Here is a 23,281-nt window from a genome sequence, read left to right as displayed (position 1 = left end):
CAGCTTCTATGTGTTTTCTGTCTACCACTGACTCCAGTTTTTCTTTTAAACTCACTTGTCATCTGTCAGGCTTTATTTAGCTCTCGGTCCACCTTCAGGTCACTTTTTACATCTATCATAAAAGTGATGCTGCCATTGCCATTTTCACCCTCTCTCCCGTTATCATTGTCTATAGACAGTAAATCCTGCTCTGCACTGCCATGCACTGCATCTCATTACAGGCGTTATGTCACTTTGTGTGCCCCTATTACTTCTTGTTCCTGTCGCAGCAGACCCAGGGTCGCAATTCATATCCATATAAAGTGTCTCATCAGGGAAGAAGTTCACCACTAGCCAGGATCACATCACACATGGTATCAATCTGGTATTGTCTAGTAGTCCTCATCAGTGTAAACCTTCTCATGAAATTCATAGAGGTCAGCCACCTTCGTGCAAATTAATCAACTGCAGGAGATGGTGGAGAAACCAAATAGTTGCAGAGAAGTTGCTGGTTTGAGTCTCAGTGCTGCAAACAAAGGCGCTGAAATAAAGAGGAAAGAGAGCACTTAACATGATTCATGTGCATAATCTTCTTTTTTTCTGCACTAATGGGCCAATTTTCTCACAGGGGTTGAATCATCTAGCTGTTTATTTTAATTCAGCTCTGAAGAGATCAACAAAGAGCAACACTCCAGAACAGATATTATCTGACCCGAGAAAACGGTTATTTTAATGGAAGTAGCAAAATGTCTCTCTGTTCCTCTGTATCTCAGGGTGGCATTCAGTCCAGCAGCATTTTGAATTGCAGTTTCTATTTATACACTGATGTATAATGATGCAAGGGTAAATGACCCGCTGCTGATCAGTTCATCCTCACTTTGTGTCCTCGTTAGCTTGTCTCACCACTTGAGGAGATGCTGATTGGATAAAACATGATAGAAAACGTGTCACTCAGAATAAATCTTATCACAAGTGCACTGTGTATTGTAATTGAAGTTGTTAAGCCAGTTAATTATGTGTCTAATACAATCGAAGGCCACTATACACAACTGGAGGGCAGATGATTTATGTGAAGACGATTCTAACTTACAGTAGCAGCTACTGGCTCACCTACAGCTCGAACGATGTTGTGAACAGACGCCTGGCTTCTTCTACTGTATATACCCACATAACACTCTGTAGCACATGTTCAATACACTGTAAGCTGTAAAGGTATGATCACAATAACGTACAAGAATCATAAGTCAAGTGTTTATAGTTAATTTGTTCCTTGTTTGCACTGCTATAATTTAGTATTTTTATATTAACAGTGGAGCAAATGCCTGTGTGGAAAGGGGTCTCTCTGCCCCATTGATTCTGCCTTCTCCTTCAGCTCTGCTGCTTCGCTGTATTTTCTGTTCATTGCTTTGATTTGATAGTCCACAGTGCAGGCAGCTCTTTTTGGGTGAAAAAGCTCTAAAAAAAACCTGCTGAACACTACCTGTCCAGCAACAAATGTCAGACAGACAGAGATAGCAACAGGCTGTGTACATAACCATCATATGTTTGTACACCTTGCCACACATTGTAGTTAATCATTTGTAAAGGTTTTATATCATGTCATTTCAGCCAATCAAAAGCAGGTGTCAGTAAAGGCTTTCTGTCTCTCTGGGCATCAACCAGGCTGCCAGTAAAGCCAGATTAGCATCAGTGTGTTATATATAGAGTTGTTAATGAGCAGCTACTCTGTTGTTCACAAGCTCTCACACTGTGACTACTTCAGAGTCCAATAATAACACACACACCACTGTGGGCAGCACTTTATCAGTCATTTTATATATGTTGGCATACATTAGAGCTGAAACCATTAGTCAGTTAATTGATCAGTAAGTCTCTGGAAAATTAACAACAATTCTGACAGTCAGTTTATTGTGGATGTCATTTATCAAGTGTGTGAATTAAAGACAAGCCTTCAGCTGTACAGTGCAGTGCTATAGGAAAATATGCAAGGCTTTCCCAGTGTTTTACTGCTACGTTGAAGGCAAATTCCAATTTATTTGATGAAATATTAATCACGCAACCAGTCTTATCTTGTGAGTTAATGATATACCACAACCAATAGGGAAGGAGTTAACCAACTCTTCACTGGGGCTCACAGACTACAACAGATAAACTGTAATTTTGGACTTTTGGACTGATTTTGGACTTTCAATTGGACTTTTGGGCTGATTAATGCTGTACTTCTGCGAGGGTGCGTCGTCATGTCAGGGCCAGACGTTTGCTAGTTTCAGCATCTCAGATATTCGGTTGCATTAAGCTCCTGTTATCTTATTTTCTCACTTTTTCAGTTAAAATGAGTGTCTTTGGATTTTGGATTGTTGTCGGGCAACCTGAAAACATCACCTTGGGCCTTGTAATGGGCACTTTTGCTATTGAATAGACTGACGTAATAATCTTGTCAAAAGAAAATCACCAGATGAATTTATAATGAAAGTAATTGTTAGTTGCAAACCTACCATATACGTGCGCACAAAAGGACTTTTGTGAATCACTTGTTTGCAGCTCACTGTATCTGATGTTGATGCCGCTCAGCTACCTTACAACAGCATTCATCCGCTGCACTCGTGATGAGAGCAGCTCTCATAATGTCAGTAATTGGCAGTCAAACAGAGGGCAAATTAAAAGTCAACAGTGTCAGCGCGTCACTTTGCACAAGTGAAGAACTGTGGTTTCTGTGAGCGTGGATGGGCATTAATATGAAATGTCAACATGTGCGTGTCACATTGTGAGGACACACACATGTTGAGCTGAGGTGGATGTTTTGACTACTGTGTGTGTGTATGTGTGTGTATGTGTAGAGGATGCTTTGTCCTTTTTATCTTGCTGGTTTAACCTTGAACACACACACACACACACACACACACACACACACACACACTTACACAGCGGTGCAGCTACAGAAGCAGGTGGTAGAGGACGTCCAGAATTACAGTGTGTGATGGCAGTGTGTATTTTTTCCTAAATAGGAACAGCAGGGAGAGATAGACTGATAGACTGACTGTGATGCTCTGATGTCAAACACTTCACACCTCCAAAATTAGATACGTACCACTAATTAAAGCCTGTTATAAGATAAATTATGTTGATGGGTATCTCCTCTTACAGGAGCTCCTTTTCTGCAACTTCACACATTCACGCATCAGGTGATTGGAGGTTTTCTCGATTACAACCTGCATCCCTGATGCTGTTTGACCTTTCGTCCCTCCTTTTTATGTTTTACTGTTTCTCTCCCCCCCACCTTTCTCTATGGTGTCTTCCTTAGTTTCACTTTTGCATACACAGCGCAGTGCATTGTCTACGTGTGCACCCGATACAGTGTGTACCTGACTGTGTGAGTGTTTTCCAAGATGGAGGGGTCTGAGGAGGGATGAGTGGGTTGTTTTATCATGGAGTTCATTTTGGTAACATGTCTCTTCTCTCTCCCACTGTGCTGTGCTGTGTAATTAGGCCAATCAGACACAGTCATTACTATTAATTGAAACTGATGATACTATAAAACAGACATGGAGAGGCTGCAGTACGAGGCCAAGTGGTCAACACATAATGAAGGCAGAAGGAAAAAGAGTCAAGTGGTATTAAATGATTATATTTGTGTTGGCAGTTTGTCTTTATTTATCGTTTGTTTACTGGGCTTGATTGTAGAAAACTGGATGTCAGACTGTGTGTGACTGATCAGTGTAAAAATGAACTTGTCAGTGTTCTCTGGTGGTGACTCACTTTTCTGAACTGAACAGTCATGTTACCTGTCCGCCATCAAACCAGTATGTCTGCTTAGATTTTGTCATCTAAACTGTATCCCTTCTGACTCCTTGTCTTATTTAATTAGATTTAGCTTTCAGTGTTTATAACTGGTCTGTAATCACTTTTTGTTGTTTGAAAAGACAAAAGCTACAACATTGAGTGACAGCGTAATTAATTTTCGCAACTCACCTCACCTGAAAATGAGAAGAGCAGAGCATATGAAATGTTAATTAAATATGACACATTTAAATAACACTTTTAGACTACACTTTTTTTTTTAAACTAAACTAACTAAAACTACACTTTAATTTGCAGCATGTTGTATTTTATATAAAGCCCTTTCTGATGGAGAACTGTAAAGCTGATGAATTTAAAATACATACTGATTGACTGATCAGAAACCAAATGTTTCATTTGAGCCATTATACAAATTATGTTCATTTAGTTGGCAAAAGCAACAACCTGGAAGGTGCTGTCTAAGTGTTTTATATGTTGTAAAGCCAAAATGTTTGGGTTGGTTTTGTTGATTGGAATTGCAACAGACTTGTAGAGGTGGATGTGCTTATTAAAGCTCCTTAACAAGAGACCAGACAACACGATTCAGACAGGTTTCCCCTGAACTTCCATCCTTCCACCTCGTCTCCTCTGGGCTCTGTGTGCCCTGCAGCTCAGACCGCAGCCTCCTGTATCTGTTACCTCCTTAACCCTGCGGTGAAGATGAAGGTCAAAGAAAAGGCTGACCAGGAACTCACAGTGTAGAGGGCACAAATATATAGACATTTATACTAGTTTTCCAAATCCCAAATCTTCTTATGAAAGTAGATGGAAAGTCAGGGTGACCCAGATGGCATTAGTGTTTTAATGGTCTTAAAGCAATGTGGCAGTAGAAACAGCTTTGTTTGTTGGCGTGTGTGTGTGTGTATGTGAGGACTGAGTTTAAATATTTAAAAGGTGTGCATCATCACAGTCTCTACTCTTCGTCTACTTGTGTTTCTCATTCATCCATGCATAACCAATATTAAGATGTATTATGCATGTATTAAAGGCAGAAGAGCAAGTGTAAACATAAACCAAACCATAAGTCACAGGTCAAGAGCAACACACAAGTCATTCTCTGAAGTGTTTTCCTCATTTTCCTTCCTTCCTGAACATTATCCTCTCCTAACTTTACCTTTCTCTCTCCTTCCCTCTCCTCAGCCGAGCCTCTTCCTCTTATGGACCTGTGTCGACGTGCCGCCCGCCTGGCGTTGGGCCGGGAGCGGCTTCAGGAGATCGAGAGCCTCCCTCTGCCACAGTCCCTGAAAAATTACCTCCAATACCAGTGACTTGACACCAGCATGGTCAACTGGGAGTACACGGACACAAACCGGACCACCAGAAAAAGATGGAGGGATGAAAAAAATAAAGAATGCAAAGAGCCAGTGCTGGATGGAAGAATGTCTACACTGAGAGCACCATAGCTCTACAAAAGATGGATTTATAAAAGAATGGAGAGAAAGGTGGTGGATGAACTGACTAAGGAAAGCCCAGGCTTTCAGACAAAGAGCAGGACAGCACCAGCTTCTTTTGGATTTCCAGCTGCTTTTTTCATTTCGTTTTTGACTTGAAATAAATTATTAATGATGGTATCCCATCAGTTTCTCACTCATCCAGAAACCCCCATCCTCTGATGGCTCGGTGTAGTTAAGAGGTGACAGTGTTAAGATGAGCACTGCCACCTAGTGATGAGAATAAAAAACTGCGCAGAGAAGCACACTAATCCTACCCCTGGAGGCCTTTCTGACACACACAGTCAGTGACCATATCATTACTGTTGGATACCATAGTGTGTATTCATAGTCTCCACTAGCACAGGTGGCAGGCTGCACAGCCCAGATGTCCAAGAGGATTTTAGCACTAATGTTGTCTTTATCTGATTGACGCGGGGCCAGACCAAAAGCTCACTTCGAGTACTGAGTAGAGCAAAACATGGCTGCAAGCTGTATGCAAGGTCCAGTAATAAGAAGTAAAGCATGCAGAACTTATCTCCTGACTTTATGCTGACATGTAATGAGAGTTGAGTCCTTTTCAGACTTGGAGTAAGCGGCATTTCTAAGTTTAAGTGATGGCTTTTTGTTATTCAGAATTGGTTATACAAAAGTTCGTCACGGCTGTATTCACGGTGCTCGTACACTACTTAGCAGGTGGTGCGCGAGAAGGAGCGGTGGAGCTAAACATTAGTGATGCAAAGGAAGAAAAGCAGATCACTGATGGTTTTTAACATTCATTTTACCATTTAAGTCTTCCTTAATGACCGCTGTCAGAGGGATTTATTTATTAACACTCATTTTATTTTGCCGTGTATTCTCTTATATCATGTCACGTCAGACAGTACACAAGTACAGAATGACAAGGCATTACATTTGGACTCCTGTTTGCTTAAATGCTGTTTGTAAAGTGTTTTTATATACAGGATAGTCATCATTTCATCGATGCAGTTAGTCTGAGAGAAAGTTTAAAAAAAAAATAGAGTCGCATGAGTATTTTGCAAGTTTTTTTTAACCACCTGTGCCCCATGTGGCAAAGAGAAATAAATATCCTTTTTATAGTCTGACCTGACATGAGAACAGTCCTCTCGACAACTTAAAATTCACCCATTTACAGTGTTTTGATGTCTTTTCAACAAATCATAATTACATATTAAATTTGTCTCAGTGCTCTTTATGTTCCTGAAAACCTATTCCCTGTAACATTAAATATTCTGAAATTAATAAGCACCCATCTAAAAGACATCTAATTTCCTTTTCTGGTCTGCGTGGGTGTAATTTGATCAGGTTTGCTTGACCCAAACAACTCAGTAATTACTCATCAAATTTGAATCCAGATGTACAAATATATATAAATTTCTGTGTTTGTGTAGGACTCCTCTGATCATAGTAAGAAGCAGAATGAGAAAATACTTTTTAGGCCCTTTAATAAGGGTACAAAACATGCATTTAATCCTTTAATGTGCCCACATTGTGCTGCTGTGGCCTTAATGCTGATATTAAATTAGGACTTGCACTGTGTGGGAAGTGTTATGGAAATGTTACAAGGTCTGACTTATTAAGATTGCCACCGTGATTAACGAGCTGCATGTCTGAAAAGGGCTTTATTTAAGAAACACACAGGATAAAACTGCCTGTGGTTTATAGTAGTGTTACTGTTGTACTGACAACCATTTCTCACAGGTCACTAAACCATGTGTCATGATGTCAATCACAACCAAAGTATTTCATGTTCATCCACGGAGTGCGTGAATGTGTCTGTAGGAGCCGTAGGTCACAGGCCCGTCTTAGTCTAACTAGTGCTAACGTGCTGTTGGCAGTAGGAAGAGCCTCACCTGGTATTGTAGCACCCAGCTGTAGCTCACTGGTATCATACAGCATCTTTCTGCACTCCACACAACTGTCTTAATGACCACAAACAAAGAAACAAAACAGAAGCAGAGCAGATCTGGTCTCGCTGGATCTATAATAAAGACTGGAGCGGGATGGAGGAACATTACTGCTGCTGCAGCGGCAGAGCAGATGCGTTTCTGGTTCAGAATAGGGGGCAGATGACCAATGCACAACGACAACAACAACAACAACACACACACACACACACACACTGTAGACCAATCATGTTTTCTTTCCTAAAAAAAGCTTGAGTCACTTTTTTTTTTTTAAACTTCTGAGTTTGTATCTTACATTATTGTTATTAATATTATTGTGAGTGTGGAGTCTGATTCTGATGATGGTAGGATGGTGATGATGATGGTGATGATGATGATGATGATTATTTATCACAAGCTAGTTCTTTGTTTTTTTTTTAACTGATCATTGATGGTTACATTCAGGTAAATTTAATACAAAGATGCTGGCGATGAAGGGAGAGAGAAATGAAAGGTTGTTTTCTTCAATGCTGCTTTTATTATTATTAATATTATTATTGTTGTTGTTGCTGTTAATATTATTTTTATTATTTGTAATGGTGGTGTTCTTACCTCCAGTTTTCATCAGTTAGGATGAGGAGAACAGGACCATTAAGAAAAGTAGTAGAATGTATGGACAGATGGTGGAGTTGTGATGTCAACAGATATGAAATGTGAATAAAAGCCAAGTGAATTTCAAAAATGTCTTTTGAATATTCCTTGTTTCTTTCCCTTCAACCTCTTCTGGATTTTTAGGAATGCTTACTAAAATATACATAAAATAAAGTATACAAAAGACTTCTGACAAACTCAAAACAGAGCTGCAGTGAAGCCCCAGTTGAACTGATGGTTCAACTGGGGCTGACACATCTTCAGCTTCTTAATTGTGTCTGCGGGAGCGTTTATTCCAGCAAGGGAGACCTTGGCAAGGAAAACTGGGTCGTAAAGTATTTGGCTGTAAGTTCTTCCAATTGTCAAGTGTGCAGTTCCCACTTCAGAAAGTAAACAGCTAATGCACCGCTCATCAGCTCCTGCAGCTGTGAATACAGCTCACGCTCAGCCAGGGAGTCACCCATGTGCTCAAAGTGAAAAGTGCAGGGCACCGCAGCAGAGTGGGACAAACCAGACATAAGTGAGGCCTGATGTGGTTACAGGCTTTATGTTTCCACTGCACAATATGAGATCAGTCTCATCAGGTTCAGCTCACTGTATCTAAACACAAAGGGGAATGATGTTTGACAAATCAGTAGCAGACAGATGGTGTAATGATGCCTCTGCATCACAATCCTGCCTAGGATGGATGCAACACACAATTTAACAGCATCAGAGAATTTCCTCACCAACACAAACACACACACACAAAACCAGTCAGCTCATCAACAGTTTTCTCTATTTTCCCAGTTAAAACCTGACACAAGTTGCAGGCCCCAGGAGTTACACTTTGATAAGGCTACACAGCGGAGCACCATGTGATTTACAGCAGAGTTTTATATTTTCCAACAGATGGCAGCCAATGCAGGTTTATTAACACTTCAGCCCAACAGTGCAGTCAGACCAGGTTTTGGCACACGAAATTTACTCATGAAGTGTGGCAAAAAAGCAGATGGGAAATAGTGCAGGCAGTATTATAAACAAAAACAGAGGGAGTCCAGCAGCAGCAGTCCACAAAGTTGTAAATTATACAGCAGTGGTAGGGAAACAGAGGCCCATGAGCCAAATGGGGTCCAACAAAAGTATCTGCCCCCAACAATTTTAGAATTTACAACTTCTGTGTACTTGACAAATCTTTTGTAGAAAACATAAATACAAGTCCTCTGTGAATCCCAATGAACATAACATGGTAACATCTAATATCAGCCAATGATATGGATCCAATTAAAAAAAAAGGTGGCAGTATAACACACATGGTGTGTTGAGGTCACAGTTTATTTAGCGTCTTAGTGCAGCACAAAGCAGCGCACTTTTATATCAAGATCAATGTTTTAAATCTACTGTATAGATCAGGTCTGTCTATCTGGAAACTGATCCGAAACATCTGTCAGGTCCACTTTTCCATTCTTATCTAAAAACAAAAAAAAAACAACTAAATAAATCTTGGCACCAGCATAGCCAACTGAGAGTGCAACAGAAAAGTCATCAGAATGCAGAAGTAGCAGTTCTACAATATAAAGAAAATACTCTACTCAAGATACTCTAGTGAATGTCTGACATTCGACATTTTAACCAAAATAAATGTCCTAAATTAGTACAGCACATTATTTATTGCCGGCAAATATTTATATACATATGTAAGTCAAGTATAAAGTAACTATCAATAAATACAGAGAGTAAAAAGTACAATATTTCTATCTGAAAATTGTGCCATAGTGCAATATTTGAGTAAAATATACTTAGTAATGTCTGAAGGACTAACACTTTTCATATGGATGTGCATCAGCAATAAGTTATGAAGGCACCTATGAACTACCAAAATCTATAAAATTCTTTGAAAATGAATAAAACATTTAAGCATAACCTTTGAAGACCAGCATCTACTTCATCTTCCAGCCCACATGCTGCACACACTACTGCTGCATTCATTTCAAACATTTAACCCCAACGGTTGCTGAAGCAGGAAAAGGGCAACAAAGCTGCACTGAGGTTCTATTCTGGGACCGAGACAGGAAATTGAGGTGTGAAAAGGGTCCACAACACATTTCTCTCCTGGGGAGAGCACTTTGTCTTCAGAGCTAGGCATGAAAATCATGAAAAACAAAGATGTTTTCCATGTATTTTTGATTAACAAATGATTTTAGAGAAATAGCAGAACAAACAAGAGAGATGTTCTTCAACATGTTGCCTTTCCATCATCCGTTTTACACTAATGAGCTGAGAGGGGAAAACGCTACGTTACAAAGGCCAATGCACTGGAATGGCAGTGACCATCTGGGACGATGTGTCTGTGTCTGCTCCTGACTTCACAACCATCCGGCACCTGTTCATTCACTGAGCAGCAAATGCAGGCAGGTGGAATCAGCTGAGACGTGTGCCGGTCGATAAAGTGAAGCGAGCTCGAGGAGCTGCAGGAGAGGCCGTCTGAGCCTGAACAGCACTTTACCGCCACACTCAAGATGAAGACAGATAGACAGCCTTTACACTCAGCAGATATGGGCAAGGATGATAATATTTATTCCCACCACACACAACATAGGTAGCCTATTTGATTTCTTCTCTTGTTTAATTTTAACTTGCTTTTTTGGCTCACTGTGTTAAAAGCTGTATGCTTGTATTTAAAACACTAGCTATAACTGCACCACAATGACTGCAAATTTGACATTCTTTGAGAGGACACAAAAGTCAAGTTGAATGAAACAGAAGCATTTGGAGACAGTGCACAGGATGCACAGTTACTGCATGACGGCTCTTCAGTAATCACGACACAAACACTCATGTCAGCACCAAGTTTCATCATCTCCATGATGCACAGGAAAAAAGAATTTTTTGGCATTATTAAAAAAAAAAGACCCTGGTTGCCATGTTTTTTCCCCCCAAAGCATCAACAACAACTTTGGAAGGAATGATGCCCTCAAACCAAAATAAGAGTGTTCTTAACTCACAATACCTTTGTTAACACAGTCTACACCTTTCACAACTGCAGCAAGTGGCCGAACCGTCTTTCACATAGTCTTTACAGTATTGTGTTTTCACACTGTCTTGACAAACTAAATTGAGCCCCTAAAATGAAATATTCAACAGTAAATAAAGAATGTTTATTACTGTACATAAAGATGTTTGTCTATGTCTCAACATTATCGGCCCTTGAAAGTATAAATGTTGTTGCGAAGTTGTACAATAGTATACTCAAAAAAGTTTGACCATTGGCTACTTAAAAAAAATTATGGCAAGAAGGTGACACTTAATATAATTGAACAGATACTACATACTACAAATTTGACTAAAATCTATTGATTTAATTAAGTACATTTAAACAAACCAATTACGTACAAAATAATGAAATTATCAGCTGAAATATTTTGGATTTACTAATGTTATGGTAAATTTTAAGTAAATCCAAATCAATTTTACAGGGAAAACAGATTAGTTAGATTTACCAAATATCTGCAAAAAAGTGATTCACATTTACTAACTCTTTAGATGGATTTATATTTACTAATTACCTGGACAAAATGTATTTTAATTTACCAATTATTTGGATGATGTTGATTTATATTAACTAATTTTATGGGTGAAATTGATGCTTCCTTTCTAAATATCTGGATAAGAATGATTTGGATTCAATAAATAAAATAAGCTATATCAATTCATATCTTGGAACAATGTTTCTTAACTGAACACATTAAAACTGCAATTCTCATGTATCTTTACATAAATTAATTGTTCAAATCAACTTAGAATTGGTATCAAATAACTTAAAATCCAATTAATGCTATTAATTGTCACTTTCTTGTCATAATTTTTCTGTCAAATTTACTTAATACCATGCCTTCTTGTTACAAGAATTTACCGCAGGGCAGGAAAACAGCAGGTACATAAACATTTATTTGTGCAACTTTGCTTACACAAACATTTTTCAAAAAGCATTTTTTGTTAAGTGCCAAAATACAAAATACAAATAGAGATTGAGGCTGTAAGAAAACAGACATAAACAAAGTAAAAGCAAAAACCCTTTAAATTTTTTCTGTGTAAACTGAAATTGTCAAGGCCAATATGTTTCTAAACAGTTAAAACATCCCATGCTCACTGACTCAAGTCTGGGACAAAGGTCAAGTCCTTCATTTGGTTTGGTTCTTCTCTACTACAAGTGGCACTCAAATCATTAATTTGTGCAAATTCCAATTTCTATATGAAACATATGGATACATATGTATCCCTGGTGTACACAAAAGAATCACAGCAGCAGACTGTGCCAATGTTAAATCTAAAAGGGGGTGCCCCTCTCCTCAAACGACTAATTGGATTTTTCTGAACAAACACCTGAACAGCAATTAACTGCAGTACTGAAACTCCAAGCTTCGAAGTAAACCATGTGGCAGTGACTTAACAATTCCTACAGAAAATGCAAAGTGAAACATCAACAACTACATCGGTTAAAACTCTGTGCATTCTTCTAAATTTTCTGTCCAGAAAGGTGGGGAACTTTGAGGCCTGCAATCATAGTGATAAAATATTTCTGGATAAAAACAAAGGCACTTGCTATTTGAGGTTGACCACTTACACAGGTAGCCTCCTGCGTGTCAGATCAACATACAGCTTATGCTCACAACTAACAGCGACACAAAACACAGGTAAAGACTCAGCAGAATATTTTCCATCTTCATAATGGAGCTTTGAGGTGGTGTTACAAGAACAATCAGAAGAATTATGAAAAACAAAAGTGTCTGGTTTTGCCTCTATGAAAGTGGACTGTGTCACTGGCATCCATAGGCTGGTGGCTGAGTGTCCATAGTCCATCAAGAAGCTCTGTGTTTTCAAAGTGCAACTCTCACTGTCCATACCAAGCTACAAAACAGTTACTTCGAGTCATGTCGATTATAAGTCCAAAGTAAAACATCACACCCTGCAAGTGAGTATGGATAAGGTGTTTTTTTTTTCCTCAACAAGACTTGAATACTTAACTGCAGTACAGAATTACTGAGCACTCCAATGTATTTATGGGTCCCTTTTTAAGCCAGCAGCTTGTTCTTGAGGCTATTCACTTTTGCGGAAAGCTTTGAACAATCCAGCTCGAGGAAAAGTTTCTGAAAGACTTCAAAAGTGTACCTGAGTTCCTTGGGACAGGCAAGATTCACTGCATACATCAATCCCATGAGCATGGCACCAGCCCTTGGAAGGTTACCCAGACCAGTCAGGACCTTTGTTGCTTCTATCACAATTCCCATGTCCTCTCTACCCTCTGACGGATTAGTCTGGATGCTGAAGATTTTCATCCCTTGTACAGCAAGGTCCTGTGCAACACTGTCCTCATCTGCATCCTAAAATAACAAGAACATTGTGTATTTCAGACTATACAGCTATAGGAGGAGGTCCTAAATAAACAGAGATAAAAGAGAGAGAAATCACTTCTGTATATTTTAAAATATATTTTAACTTACATTATACTCTTTAAAGAGGTGCTCAGCATATTCCCCAAGGTACAACATCAAAGACCAGATGACAACATCTCTGGTTATGTTGAAGGCAGGATTGCTAGGTGCCTGAAATAACACAAATTAAAATTACTCAAAGTCATTGTGCAGTTTTTAATACCAGGAGGTAAACACTGACCACTGCCATTGACCACCAGTCTTATGAAACAGTCTTAACTGAGGTTTCCAGAGGACCAGCTAGAACAGGAAGTCACTGGTCCTGGAAAAGGAAATATGATTATCATTGAACTTATGGTGAGTTCATCACGGGTGGGGGGCGACCCCACCCCACCACCACTCAGAAGTAGTAAAACTGGTAAATTTGCTACTTTTGACGGTATGTTACTCGAGTATAAAGTGTTACGTCAGTGCAGTAAACCCGATAACACGTAGTGCGGTAAATGAAACTAGTATGTCTCAGAACATCTGTTTGCTCCACCGTTAGCTAGCTTGCTAGCTGCGGCTGACTTTAAATTACGATATAGAGTAAATTTAACGTAGTCTACTGCTGGTAAACTTGTTAGGGATCTCGCGGTAACGTAAAACAATGTTCAGCCACTGGGACAACGTTACTAAGAAGTGTTGGTTACTGAAGCATCTTACCTTGAGAAAACGGCAGTCCGACGACGGCTGTGGCAGACATCAACGTCCACGTGGCGCAAATGGGCGGAAGTGTGCAGCAAGTAAAACTAAAGAGCAAGTTGAATTTAATCATTTTTTGACGTTGTTAATTTTACTGACAAGATATAATTAAATTATACTCAATGTTTTTCCGCTGATATTATTCAAACAAAAATGAGTAAAATGCAATTGATGAATAACTCAAATTTGATTAAATCAGCGTAATAATATACCAAACTGCACACAGTCTTTTTTTCATGTATAGGTTACTACTATTTATTCTGTAAACATTAATTTAGCCCTGTCACACTTTTTTTCAGTGTACTGTATATTAACACTTGCACTTGGCAATATAATATTCCAGATAATTACATTTATTACTATAGCCATTAATGTTTGATCTACTGTACACTTTTCTCCCAGAATAAGAAGAGTTTTTTCTAAAGCGAGCCTGACTCCTTCATTAAAAACTGATGAAGTGTCTGCTGCTTTTAAAGTGTTAAAGAAGGAGCTGGTGTCACATGATGATGATGATTATGATGATGATGATGATGGAAACAGAGAGTAACGCGGTGACATTAAAGTTTGATATCAGGCAGAGATATTCAGTAGCTTTCTCTAGCACTGGTCCATTGCAATGTTACTGAACATGTAGGGTCCATCAGTTAAAAGGGCACATTAAGCTACTAATTAACTGATTGTATTTCTTCATCCTCAGGGATCTGCTGAGTGAAGAAATGAATAGTCAGCACTGCTGCGAGCAGGAAACCCAAGCAGAGCTGCAACACTTCAACTGCACGCTCAGTTTGAGGCAGAATCCACATACTGAGGTCCACGTACAGTAACATAACTTAATGTGATGTTTGTCAGACAGAAAATATCTGGCAGAAAAGTGTCAGTTCCAAAACACTGTTGTTTCTTGTTCTATGTAAATCAAATTATGTTACAATCATGAGTGACTGCATATTCTCAAGGACACCTGCCAGGTTTTCTTTACATGTGCCAATGTAGTTTTCACATCTTTATTTATTTTTTGTGTGTGCGTGTGTGTGTGTGGGGGGGGGGGGGGGGGGGGGGGGGTAATTCAACTTCAAATTAATGTATCTACAAGTTGTAAACCTTTCCACCAACAGGGGTCAGCAAAACTCTACTGTACTGTCGTATCTACTCTGCACTGCATTAAGACAGCAAAAATTCCCCAAATTTTTAAGTACCAGATTTTTCATTTTTATGGCAGCATTTCATAATTCAACATGACATTTCAAAACGTGGCTTTTTATCCAACGGTTTCTCTTATCATTAATTCCTGTTAAAGCTGTCATCCTCCTGCAAGTAAACATTTATATTTGTATAATAGCCTTTGTGTCAGAGCTCACCAGGTTTGTTGTTCCTCTCACAGCAGCCATATAAACCTGCCAAATGATTTACATGCCCACAGTGGATTATCAGTTGTTTTCTTTATGGTCCCACTCACCACTTTGTTGCACAATGTTACATCATTACTTGTGTTACGTGTGTCAGTGTGTATCTTTACCACCACATTCAGCATTTTCCCAGCCAATATTACATGAGGTCTTATTAATATATCTTTCAGGTTTGATTTCTGTTTATCATTCTTGCCCTGTGACTACATTGGGTACAGAAATTGTAATCTGAACTAAATTTATCTTTGGAAACTATTGTAGCATGAATGATCTTGATTGTGTCCTTGACTCAACTGCACGTATTGACAAAATAATAACAACAATAATAATATGCTGATGTGCAATGATAATAATTCACAAGTTCAACCATTTACTTTTGTTTTCCTCATTTAAAGTATAAGTTATGGGAATTAATGTATATCCTAACACAATGGTTCCCGAATCGTTTAGAGGAATAGATTTGAAGAAACAGATTTATTTTTCTTGTGCGCTAAGATTTGATACAGCTACATGGTTTATGTTAAATATGAAAATACAGCCAACTGCTGGTTAGATTAGCTTAGCAAAAAGACAGAAAATGAGAAAATAGTTAGCCTGGCTCCATCCTAGCCTGCAACACCACTAATCAATGTTTTTAGACTTCGGTGTTCATTGTGGTCTTTCTGTATGTCAGGTTGTGAGTAATTCAACTAAATTCAATTTCAAAGTTCATGCAGAGTCCTGAAGAGGGAGCTCTCCAGAAATTCACACAAAGCAATAAATTAGAAGAAATGTTATTTCGCAGCATGGCCTGGTGTTCAACTGTGTAACACATTAGATATGGGCATGTTTTTCCCCTGGTAGTTTAGGTTAGAACTCATACATTAAAACATACACTTTCCATTTCTTTGTGTTAAGACAGGCAGTGTAGCATGCAGTGTGAATATACATTCCTCATATAAGTGTATGAAAGATACACATTACATATCAGGCCTTTTTTCGGTCCAGAAATTCAAATACTGTGAACAAATTCAGGAATGTGATATTAGTTACACCCCTCTCAGTCTATGTGAGCTTATGCACACAAATGAAACACCAGTCAGCATGCACTATCGTGTGATGAGTTTGGGCAGCTTTCCAACATCTACAATGCTTATAGCTCATTAATAATGCAAGTCTCTCAGTGTGCCCACACACACACACACACATTAGATGTCAAACAAGGACAACTGCATAGAGTCTAAAACAAGTTTTTACTGGTCAATATACAGAAAGCAGTGGGATGACCACTAAAGAGAGAGAAATCCCAACCATTTTGTTTACAAAAAGAAAAAGAAACATATATAAAATAACTGTATTGAAGATTTTTACAGGGTTTGTTTTTATATGTAAAAGAATCTTTTTTCCTTTAATCTTTCAGAAGCACAATATGACAAAGGGGGACGAGGGCGACAAGGCAGTTGTTTCACAATGATGACATCACAATCACAGGTGCTTAAAGGCCGGGGGTGGGGTGGGGGTGGGGTGAGCAGACGTCTCAGTCAGAGAGCTCAGAGAGGGTACTGGTCACTGCTGACGTCTGGACATGAACAGGGGAGGGCTGACTTCTCTGAGTAGAAATGGGAATGACAAAGGGGATCTGAAGTTACTTTTAGATCATCTGAATGTAGACAAACTCTACTGTCTGTGCAATCAACAATAATGATGGTACACAATAGAATTAATATTAGTGAAGTTTCCACTTCTGCTTAGAGTTCTGGTGAGGTTGTGCTGACTTCATAACACCAGGAAAATAAACAATCGCTCTGCTTGTCTTCTCCAGTATTTAGCTCTGTGGGTGTACACCTGATGAAGCACCGCTCAGTCAAAGAGAAGTCAGAGAAAATAACCCTGATGATATAGTCAGAGTTTGCTTGGATATGAGACAAATTCCTAACAGAAAGCCTGCATTACCACCTGGAGCTCAAAAAGAACAGTTTCTCAAAGATATCTTAGATTAGTCTAAAGTATTAGGGCAGTCTAAACTTTTCTCTCACATTAGTCTAATACAAGACAGACAGTTTCACAAAAACAAAGGTGTTTTACCGCAAAAAGGTAGCCGCCCTACCTCCAGGTTAACCCAGAAGGAAGAGCCATGTTTCCATGTTAACAATCAGTGTCGCCTCCAAGGACAAGTGACAAAAATGTTCTAGAGCAAATAATGAGAAGGGAAGGAGTTTTAAAGAGAGTGCAGTAACCTGCTGGAAATACACAGCCAAGAGGACACTGTCTGTCATTTTTGTTTTCCCAAGGAAACTTTGCTGAGTTTCACAGACTAGTCAACAGAGGTCCTGAGAAACCACAGCTCCCAGCCGTGCTACTGGTCTGTATTGTATGCTGTGTTTTCTTTTTTTTTTATGCTGCTGGAAGTTTCTGTCTTATCACACTCTTTGCCACATTTTTCCCAGGGAAAATGTCCTGCTGGAATGAACAAAGCTGTTTTAAATTTAGAAATAAATCTGAACTGAACCAGATTTCATAGCACATTAGTGTTACTTAAGAAAATTAAAAAAGCCAGGACAGTTTTATGTGAAGGATTAATTTCGACATCTATCTGAAGTCTGACTGTTAGTTTGATCTAAACCATAGTCAAAGTCTATCTTTGTGAAACCAACCCATGGGTATTTGTCAGGCAGGTCTACAGATGCTGCCGAGTTGCATTATTGGAAGTGTAGAATCCAATGTGTTTGGAGTTTGACCCATACTAGGCACTCAAGTCAGGATATCCTCTCTGTTGCAAATCTGACCCATTTTCAAATCGGCCTGTCACACGCAGTGCAAACTAAATTGCTGGAGTTTCTGTGAACTGGTCTTTTATAATGGGCCCATAATTGCATAGAGGGCTCCATTTACTACAGCACTGAAAATAAATCAAAAACGTGATATCAGTAGCATACAGTAACATCTCTGTATCATGTCATCTGCTGAAAAAAGAAAGACAGCTGACCTAACTCCAAATAGTCAAGGCTACAACAGGCCACAGTACTATTTTAAAATGGATTTGAGAAACCAAAAGTGTAAAACAAGTCATACTTTTGTTTTGTATGTAAGTCAGGACAAATGTTTCTGAATGTTTCTGGTAAGAGTTAACATGATAACAGGATCTTGTTTCTCTTTAGTGTCCAGGCCACAGAACCACAGCACTGCGATGTATTTAGAGAAACTCAGCACTAATCACACAGACATCACTGGTTCAAGTTAAAGATGAGAACAGAGGATATGCACTGAGTGACAGAACAGCTATGTCATACCTACTATATATGCAAAAAGAACGACATTTAAAATGTTTATGGAAACATTAAACAACGGATATGTGTATGGATACATCTCGTTTATAAATCTGCTATAGTATTGTAACCCATCTTATTGCAAACAATCTGTTTAAAAAAACAAACAACACAAAAATAATCTGAGGACACATGCAATGGGAAAATATTCAATGCTGAGATAAAAGCCCACATTATTTTTGTGCTAATATCCAAAATATTTGAATTTGTGATGAGAATTTCTGTCACCATATTTAAGATTTGAACCCAATTTCATGTACCAATTGTGCACATATAAGGAGAGACTGTGCTTGTTTGATATCCATAAGTTTAGCTTCTTCACTGGCTGTGATGTGAGTAATTTAATTAAACTAATTCCAGCACTGTGGGACTGCAGCTGATTCTGTAGTTCTGACTTTGTCCAGCAGAGGAAGATGTTTCATTAAAAGTGACAATGTGGGAAGATTCAGTGGTTTTTTGTTTTTTTTTCAAGCAACAGATTGTAAATAATTTTATCAGAGATTTTGTTTCTGTGTGCATATGTATATGTGTGTGTGTGTACTGAGCGTGGATGATGATGATGATGATGATGATGGTGTGTGTGGCTGATAGAGAGTGTGACAGATGAAGTAAGGAAGGTTTGTATGTGCAGGTGTATATTAATGTGTGTACATGTGTGGTCAGTATGTCATGGATGAACTGTCCCACTCTAATTTTCCCTTCTGCATCCTCTCTTTCCCCTCTTCTTTTTCGTCTTCTTCTTCCTCCTCCTCTTCGTCTTCATCGCTGTTGTCTGACTCAGCACTTGTCATTCCTCCCACCCGCTCCTCATCGTCTTCTTCGTCCTCCTCCACGCGTCCTTCTTCTTTTGCCTCTTCATCAAGCGCCTGAGCTCCTTTTATGTTCTAGAAAACAGAACATGATTTAGTAAAGGTCACCCAGATCCAGTTTACAGAGGCAACAAATGCATCTGAGCTATAAATCGTCTTCTATCGCCCAGTCAGCTATTCTTCTCTTTACATAGACAGTCTTTAGACGTACTAAAAAATAAACAACCCAAAATTTAAATGCAAATTTCATCCAACCTCCATGGGGTTGACAGTAATAGTGAGTGCAGAGTTGTCCCAGTCTTCCTCAGGGTCTTTGCCACCGTCCTCATCTTCTCTGGACCCCTCCTGATGTGTGGCGTGGATCCTGTACACGCCAATCACCACAATTACCACCAGGGCGGCGATACAAACCACAATAACTACTGTGGCTGCTGGAGGTGCTGCTCCCCCTGGAAGAGAAGTGGAAAGGCAAGTCATTAGCAAAATATTATATTATATTATATTATATTTACCCTTTGGTTAAAGCAGCATTATGTAACTATTTTACCTTGATACAGCTACAGTACAGCAAATCATTTTGATGCTGCACTGACTTGTAACAGGAATAATAGTGTCTCCATCGTGTTCTTGCTCTCTGAGAAGTGAGTAACGCTCTACAGAACTATGCCAAAAACTATCAATGTTTGTTCTAAGTGTATCATGAGTGAGACTGGATCATATTTTACAGAGAAAATGCTTTGTGGAGCATTGGGATGAGGGGAACGCTGGCTGGGAGTGGCGCCAAAATGGACATCACAGCTAGAGCTGGGCAAGCTTGCAACCCAACCAGGCTCAGCAGCCTCTACAGACATCATGACAGGAGCAAAAAGACTGAAGAGGACATCGATGGACACGAGACAAGAGGAAATGTCGAACTTGCTTCTAGTCGTTGGCGAGAACACTGTATTCGCTTTGCATGGCAAAAAATGTCCCAGCAAGAAATACATTTTCAATATATAACATTGTTACGAAGCCGTAAAGTTTTGTTCGTAGTTAGCACATACATCTGACAGTACTGTCACAGAAACCTGGAATTTGTATTAAAATTGTTGCACTAAGAAACTGTGGGGGCGCCCAATCCCACAAAATGCCAATTCTGGCATAATGTTGCTTTAAACAGCAGCTAAAATTACTATGCATACATATTCATGGATATGGACATCTGAGTCTACACGTACATGTCTGCAAATCTCTGACTCTTGTTCAACTTTTGTCTTGAGCATAATATCTTTATGATGCACACTGCTTCCCCTCTGTGTGTGAGTAATCTGTAATCTTAGCCTGAAAGAGTCTCTCTTTACAACCCATATCTTACTCTTGTTGTTTAGACCAACATTTTTTTCACTTATGATCACATTTTACTTTTAAATTTGATTGCTGGGATCTGGGGATGAAACAACTCATTTAGACAAAGCTTTACAATCTCCGGTTTAATTATCTTGTCTAAACTGCTTATACGAAACAGGAATCAAAGGCACATAAATCTAGATGTTGATTATTCATTTCAATGCAAAAGTAGATCTGAGTTCAACGGTACAGTGGTTGCAAGCTGAACATGTAGGAAGGAAATCTAACAGGGGCTTAAATGCATGTGTTGTACTCAGTTCCAAATAATGGTCTGATTAACAAAAATACTGAAAAATAAATTGCATTGAAACAATTTGTCTTTGGCAGGAGGTCACAGAAAAGCACACGATCTGCCAATTTAAACATCATTCTGTCTTGTCTTTACAGCAACACATATTCATCACAGACCACATCTCACTTTCATTTGTGGCTTACCTGACATGTGTGAGTTGAGAGTGTGGATCATGAGTGGGTGATGGACGGGTCTCATATATTGAGGTTGGGCAGCCATATGATTAACATGTTCCACAGGCGCAGGTGAGTGGTGAAGAACACTGACCTACAGGGGCAGGACAAATACTATTATCCCCAGGAAAAAGTAAGTGCACAAGAATTTGATTTGTTCAACTACACAAATAAAAATACAGTAAGAAAACAAAAATGCAAGGCAAGATGATACAGTACGAACAATGAAGAAAGAAAAGGAGCATTGGAAAAACAAAAGATAAAAGCAGACACAGAAATTGAGCAAAACAAGAGAGATGATAGATGACAGGGGCTAGATAAACAGTGCAGGACATGTAGGGAACAAGAGAGCGAAAACGAGTTGGAAGAAAGCCGATGGAGAGACATCAAACTGACCTCTAAATTGAACTCATTGCTGGTGTAACGTCCGTTGAGTTCAGAGCAGGTGAGTCTGAACCTTCTCTCACTCAGGGTGGCAGGTCGCCAGTTCCTGTAGCGCACCTGTCTCAGTGCCTGCTCATAGTGGGACATGGAGTCCACGCCTTGTAACACACACAGGAAGCACATTATACCTCAGCCTAAAATTTGTCCTTTAGCACTGTGTGTCAGTTTGTAACTGTAATGAGTTATGACAGGAGTCTATTCGAGGGACCTTTACAGCTGTCTTACTGTATAGAGAGTGAATGTTCATCTTATTGCTGTATAAAGGGCAAGCCATTTTTAGAGCTATTCTTTATGATTTTGGGGGGTGGAGGTGGAGCACATTATATGATGTCTCCCCACACATCGCTCCTCTGAGCAGAAGCTCTGCCTACCATATATTGATATTCCAGAGGTGGAGTTGGTGGCATCCAGATGTTTTCCCAACAAAGCACTGTGATGAATCTCCAGACTCTCTCTCTCAGGATTCAATTCATCCCCAATTACTAGGACATCACAGTAGTCCAGGTTATGCATCACCTCCATCACACCTGGTCTGCGGGCTGTAAATTAGGACACCAAATGACAGGAAATGAGCTATATGTGCCTTGATAGGATCTTAACAGGAATTAATAGAAAATCTTTGTAACATTAACTAAAGCCTTACTTCAAGGCTGGTATGACATGAGAACACCCTAACAACACAGGCAGCCACTTTACTCACATCCACCAAAGCCGTCTCCCTTCATTACAGTGCTGGTGATGTGAAGCTCTTTGAAGGGGGCCACACCCAGCGGGCCCCGAAGGTCACCGGCAGGCCTGACGAGTCGATTAGATCCTGTAATGGTGATTCTCGGTTCACTGGGCGGGAGGACCATCACTACCGCCTTGATGTCTGGGATGGAGAGACATGTGTCCTCCCCGAAACACCTGACACACACACAAGCAGAATAAAGGAGGAGGGAGAAGGTTCAGGACAGGACAGCACCAGTGTCACAGCTTCACTGCTGATTTGTCTTGACTCGACTGTATTGGTGTCCCGGAGGTTTTTCTACATAGCGGTCACAAATAATGATCATAAAATGCAAAAATACTCTTCTTGTCAGATTTCATTTACAGCAGTCGAACAACATTAGTAAACAGCCACCCACAGTCATTAGATCTCAGTCCTAGTTGGTGCTCACTTCATCTAAATGGCAACGAATAGTGTGCTCATGTAAAGAACAGTAGGACCCAGTCAGTCTTAGTAAGAACCTGACAGACACATTTTCAAGTTGCATTACGGGAAGTACATGACTTTTTTTTTTTTTTTTTTTCGGTAAAGGATGATGACTGACTGAAGCTAAATTATCTAAATGGCAAAAATGAAATATTCCCTAAAGTTTCTCTTTTATCTGCCATGCTATGCTCAGAAAATCATTTGAAAATGAGAAAGCTCACCCGCCAGAAAATCATCCTCTGTCTGTCCCGAAAGTGGTTTGTTTTCAATTATGGACACAACACATTCACTTTAATTAATGAAGAAAAAGCTAGT

General features: G+C 39.4%; 2 protein-coding genes and 2 long non-coding RNA genes across 8 annotated transcripts in view; 2 read left to right on the top strand and 2 right to left on the bottom strand.

Annotated features, from left to right (window-relative positions):
* Positions 1–7,895, top strand: part of LOC124069380 (SPRY domain-containing SOCS box protein 4-like) — a 68,705-nt gene extending 60,810 nt beyond the window's left edge. For all 5 annotated transcript variants that reach the window (XM_046408521.1, XM_046408522.1, XM_046408525.1 and 2 more), the window contains one exon: positions 4,957–7,895. In XM_046408521.1, the coding sequence (XP_046264477.1) occupies positions 4,957–5,084 (128 nt within the window). In that variant the 3' untranslated portion in view covers positions 5,085–7,895. The remainder of the gene's footprint in view (positions 1–4,956) is intronic.
* Positions 7,896–11,837: 3,942 nt separating this feature from the next.
* Positions 11,838–14,070, bottom strand: LOC124069383. The gene is made up of 3 exons (XR_006845049.1): positions 13,921–14,070; positions 13,285–13,386; positions 11,838–13,164 (listed from the first exon to the last, which is right to left on the bottom strand). It is a non-coding gene; the product is annotated as an uncharacterized LOC124069383 (long non-coding RNA).
* Positions 14,071–15,996: 1,926 nt separating this feature from the next.
* Positions 15,997–19,109, top strand: LOC124069384. The gene is made up of 2 exons (XR_006845050.1): positions 15,997–16,832; positions 18,500–19,109. It is a non-coding gene; the product is annotated as an uncharacterized LOC124069384 (long non-coding RNA).
* clstn2a (calsyntenin 2a) overlaps positions 17,778–23,281 on the bottom strand; it is a 127,754-nt gene continuing 122,250 nt past the window's right edge. Inside the window, exons 13-18 of the mRNA XM_046408520.1 lie at positions 22,472–22,677; positions 22,143–22,310; positions 21,724–21,869; positions 21,298–21,421; positions 19,732–19,925; positions 17,778–19,551 (exon numbers count right to left, since the gene is read on the bottom strand). Coding sequence (XP_046264476.1) covers positions 19,327–19,551; positions 19,732–19,925; positions 21,298–21,421; positions 21,724–21,869; positions 22,143–22,310; positions 22,472–22,677 — 1,063 coding nt within the window. The 3' untranslated portion in view covers positions 17,778–19,326. The remainder of the gene's footprint in view (positions 19,552–19,731; positions 19,926–21,297; positions 21,422–21,723; positions 21,870–22,142; positions 22,311–22,471; positions 22,678–23,281) is intronic.

The sequence above is a fragment of the Scatophagus argus genome, chromosome 13 (genome assembly GCF_020382885.2).
Source record: "Scatophagus argus isolate fScaArg1 chromosome 13, fScaArg1.pri, whole genome shotgun sequence".
NCBI lineage: Eukaryota > Metazoa > Chordata > Actinopteri > Scatophagidae > Scatophagus > Scatophagus argus.
The sequence above is the reverse complement of the archived record's forward strand: the minus strand, read 5'-3'. Positions and strand labels throughout refer to the sequence as shown.